The sequence below is a fragment of the Condylura cristata genome, unplaced genomic scaffold (assembly GCF_000260355.1).
Source record: "Condylura cristata isolate star-nosed mole 26May11 unplaced genomic scaffold, ConCri1.0 scaffold00023, whole genome shotgun sequence".
Taxonomy (NCBI): domain Eukaryota; kingdom Metazoa; phylum Chordata; class Mammalia; order Eulipotyphla; family Talpidae; genus Condylura; species Condylura cristata.
Genome location: NW_004567124.1, coordinates 6,716,695 through 6,721,634, shown reverse-complemented (window position 1 = coordinate 6,721,634; position 4,940 = coordinate 6,716,695). Strand labels below are relative to the sequence as shown.

Genomic DNA, 4,940 nt, shown 5'->3' with positions numbered 1-4,940 from the left:
CCAGAGGTGCAGGGGCGGTGAGAGGATTCACCAGAGACAGAGTGGGGAGCAGAACAGGCCGACTGATGAAGTACACTGCTGAGGGGAGTAGCAGGCAGGTCAGGAGAGGTCTGTGGCGCCATGTGGGTCACCCCTGGGCAGGGATTGAACTCATGCTGAAGTGGTTTTTAGCTTCTTAATGCTGTGCTTTAAGCCGTTGCGCCACCAGGGAGGGTCCAAAGATATCTTTTTTATTCATTCCTTGAAGTAACCAGCTTTGTGCACAACCCCAAAGTAACTAAAAAGCCTCAGTCTTTATTTTAAAAATCTCCTTCAGGGTCTCCCTGGTGGCAGAGGTTAAGTCTTAGTACTATCAAGCTAGGGCCAGCCACTACAGCATGAGTTCAATCCCCAGCCAGAGAGCTGACCCACATAACTGCACAGCAGATCTCCCGTCTCGCCCACTGCTCCCTTTGGCAGTGTATTTCAGTCAATCTGCCTGTTCTGTTCCCCGCGGTCTCTGGTAAATCCTCTTATCTTCTACACTTGTGCCTGTAACCAAGTGATTGTATGAATAAATAAATAAATCTACTTCAGTGACACTAAAAAACCCATCCACATCAAGGCTGAAAATGACCAATGTTGACTATACATTTGGCTGACAGTGAAGGGAAACTTGTTCGGAAAAAAGAAGTGAATGCTATATAAATGCTAATGAATACATTACCAGTTTTAGGATAACGGAATGAATCTGCCCTCCTTGTTTCCAACATAGGTGATGTAACATGAATTATTTCCACCTCGGATTCATCATTTTCTTCATACAGAATTCTAAGAATTTTGTTGCCACTGGGAGCTTAAAAGAAATTGAGGATGAAAATTTAGAAGAATTATTCCAGAAGGTAATCAGAGCTACCTAGCATTTTATTCTGCAGTAGAGCAAAGTTATGTTACTATCAACCCACTTTAACTGGCTAAAAGTTATTCATTTTGGAAATAAAAATTGAAGACAATTATGTATATTATACACATATTTAAGTCAGGGAAACAATTGTGAAGGATTTTGTTTTGGTGCTTGATACCTTAAAATGCATTTTTTTATTGTTGAAAAATGAATTGTTTAATTTTATTCACAATGTTTCCTGTAACAAAATAAAGACTATTTAGTCGATTTGTTTAAATGTTTTCTTTCATTCACTTAAAGTCTTAGTTTAACAAATAATTATGGCAAATGTCTTACACCTTAAAATGAAATGTCCAAACCTAAGACAGGAATTAAAAATAAATAACTTTCATGGCCCCTTAGAGAAATGTTCAGCTTACTAGCTATAATCCATTAGTGGGTTATGAAAATTTATTCTAACCAGCATTTAAAAAAATACAATGGAAAAGGACATATAGTATCAGAACATATTACACCGAGGATACTGTTTGTGAAATTTGTTTCCAATTTTATGTATCCAGTATACAATGTACTAGGGTCACAATATAAAGCAAATTTCTAATTGGATCATGACCAAAAATTTTGCAGACAATGCTTCTGAGAGCTGCTTCTCAAGCTTCCAGACAGTAAAATATTGTGAATTCACCAAGAAAAAGGAAGAACTTATGCCCTTTCTCTGTTTCATTCATAATAATTTGGCCACTTGTTCATACAGATTCTCTAGTCAACCATACATTTTTTTTTTTTTTGTCAACCATACATTTTTAAACCAACTCATTATGGTGTGGTTATTTGTTTTATTCTGCCACCAACATTACCAAGACCAGTTTTAGATTAAAGATTTAACAAAGGAGTAGAACATGATACCCTGAACTACAGTATAATTATTTTTATTCACCATGGTGGGACAGACCCTGCATATTCTAACACTGTAGGATCCAGTGTTCATCACTTTAGCATCTACTACCAAGGATTTTCAACCCTTGTCCTTAATTAATTAACTGATAGTTGAATTTCATACTTTAATTGACCTATATTATTTTGAACTCTCTTACTTGTTTCAGCTTCTGGACACCACCAATAACCAGAATATCTATCAAACTCTTCTTGAAGAACAAAGGTAGCAACTCCAGCTGATCTGGGATCCTCTTCCATATTGGCTAGCTCTAGACAAACATAAAAAGCAGATTTGTCACAGTAAATTCTCTATTTTTTCTAGATACAAAGCTGAATGATTCTGTTTATTTTGAAGTCAACTATAATGTAGTAGTCAACTCTAGAGCTAAAGGATTGAACTCGTATTTGGGTTCTATCATTTACTAATGGTACGACCTTGGGTATATTGCCTATCTCATTCCACCATTTGCAAATAAGAACAGGAACCCACTTTATAAGGTTATGAGATTAAATTATTTAATCCACATATAGCACCTGAACAAAGCCTGAATCACAGTACGTGTTCCAAAAATATTATTTTCCCAATTAGCTAGGATTATAATAAACAGAATACATTTAAAGAGTTATGCTGTCTAGTCTCTCCAACACAGAGAAATACATCTATTGACCTAGAATGGATGTTACAGGTCATGTAGTTCACCATTCCTCTACCATTCTCTTCCACCCAACCAGAGTAGTTCAGCTTTTGCTCGTAACATACATGGGAAAATAAGAAGCATATTGGCATGTATTGAATGATATGTACACTGTGAGTGTAGTCTGATTAGTTTCTGTTCATTGTTGAGTGGTATTCCAATGTATATACTATAGCTATTTTATCTGTTCTTCTGGGCTGCCTTCAAGTATTGGTTATAGTGACTAAATATGCTATTATTGCTCCTGAGTAAGAATCTTTTGGGGGCCTTCCTTGGTGTTGTAACAGGTCAATGCATAGCACTGTAGGGCTGTCTGCAGCCACTTCAGCTTGAGTTCAATTCCTGGCCAGGGAGGTGACCCACATGGTGAGGCAGACATCTCCTGACCCACCCACTGCTCCCCTCAGCAGTGTGTTTCAGTAAATTGCCTGTTCTGCTCCCCACTCTGTTTCTAGTAAATCCTCTCACCCCCTGCACCTCTGCCTTGTACCCTAGTTCTTATGTGCATAAATAAGTAAATCTCAAAAAAAAAAAAAAAAAAGAATCTTTGTGGATGTTATGTTTTCATTTCTCTTGCAGTGGGGTGGCTAGAAGTATAAGTGTATTTAAACTTCATGAAAAAATGCTACATAGTTTTCTAAAATAATCTATTATATTTTTACTAGCAGTTTATTAAAGTTCCTTTAGAACATTTGGTGTTCTTAAATATTTTTCACTTTAACTAATCTTATAGGAGGGGTATATAATAGCTCACAGTATTTCAATTTTACAGGTAAATTTCAATGTATTATTTTTGCTTATCTATTATTACTACTTACCTAAAATGAATGTGCACTATGAGCCAATACTCCCTTATCCAAAAATCTGAACCCAGGAATGTTTGGAGCTCAGATTTCATATATCTCTACCATATAATTATGTAACATCTTCAGCAGGGTAATTAAATACCCTGTAATCAAATACACTACTATTCTTGCAACAAACTTATGAAAAGGTACACTAAGTAAGATTAAGATTATAAATATCCTCAGGTCATCTCAGGTCAGGTTTTGCCACCAAGCAAAACCATCAAACTAAGGAAAATTAAACTCAGATTTCAGAGTAATTTTATAATGACTTGTTCAAAACCAATGATATTTTTAGGATTCTTTCTCTCCGCCCGCCTCCTCTCTCTCACACACTCACACACACAAAAACCCATCTCTGACCTATACCCAGTTCTTGTATGCTTAAAAAAATAAAAATATGTAAAAAATATTCAAAACAACTTTACTCACATTTGAATAAATTGTGCTATAATATTATTGGAAAGAAAAAATATTAGGCCTTGTGAATTAAACTAAAAAAAAAAATACAGCTTGTGAAGGCTGATTTTTATTCACATATTAAGTGGGAATTCAAAAAATGTGACTGGAAGAGGTGGTTAAAACATTTAAGAAAGGGGCCCTTCCTGGTGGTAAAACAGATTAAAGCACAGCATTACAAGCTAGCCACAGCTGCTTTAGCATGAGTTCAATCTCCTCAGTGCTGTGCTTTAAGCCATTGCCCCACCACGGGGGCCCTGTATCCTTACTTAGTTCTTGCCACATTGCCTGGCACACCAGACTGTAATTATTTTTGTTGACTGGTTAGAACAGGTTTCTTGACTCCTAATTCGGTGCTAATTCCAATCAATGTAAATTGTTCAAAGAAAGGACTCTTCTACAACACTGATTAACCTACTGACAAAAAAATGTTTGCTGTCAACACACTGTTCCTTACTGAAATAAGGAAGATGCCCAATAAATCATCTTTGTGATAGCAGAGTAAGCAAAAATTGGATAAATGAATTTTTACAGTGACTATTCTTCATTATGGAGCTTTAGTTTCAAACTCTATTCCACATTTAAAAGAAAAACAATAAACTGTTTCTCATCTTTCATTTGTCTAAAAGTTTTAATGGAAAAACATTTTTTCTTTATTTAGAGATGTGCTTAGAATTATTATAGCTACTTCAATAAAAATTAAATATTTCCACAACTCATAGTTCTACAAGGCTTTTGTTTCCCTACTAAGACAAATACTTAACAGGTTAACCAAAAGGGAGATGCACTTTTTCAGGTAGTTCTTGCAGAGTGCATTTGGTTTTGTTATCCAAAACCAAACAAAAATTTTAATTAGGGCTCTCCCTAATTAAAAGCACTGGGTTAAAGCACTGATTTATGAAGCTTTCCAAAGCCACTGCAGCACGAATTTGATCCCCAGCCAGGGAGCTGACCCCCATGGTGTGGCAGACCTCTCCTGACCCACCCACTGCTCCCCTCAACAGGGTACTTTGTCAAACTGCCTGTTCTTCCCACTGTCTCTAATGAATCCGCTCACCCACCACACCTCTGGCCTGTACCCCAGTTCTGTAAGCATAAATAAATAAATATTTTTTAAAATTT

At 36.2% G+C, this 4,940-nt stretch overlaps 1 protein-coding gene across 3 annotated transcripts in view; it reads right to left on the bottom strand.

The window, feature by feature from the left end:
- Positions 1-4,940, bottom strand: part of DPP8 (dipeptidyl-peptidase 8) — a 48,560-nt gene that overhangs the window by 29,110 nt on the left and 14,510 nt on the right. For all 3 annotated transcript variants that reach the window (XM_004687667.2, XM_004687666.2, XM_012728682.1), the window contains 2 exons: positions 1,978-2,088; positions 707-835 (listed from right to left, as the gene is read on the bottom strand). In XM_004687667.2, the coding sequence (XP_004687724.1) occupies positions 707-835; positions 1,978-2,088 (240 nt within the window). The remainder of the gene's footprint in view (positions 1-706; positions 836-1,977; positions 2,089-4,940) is intronic.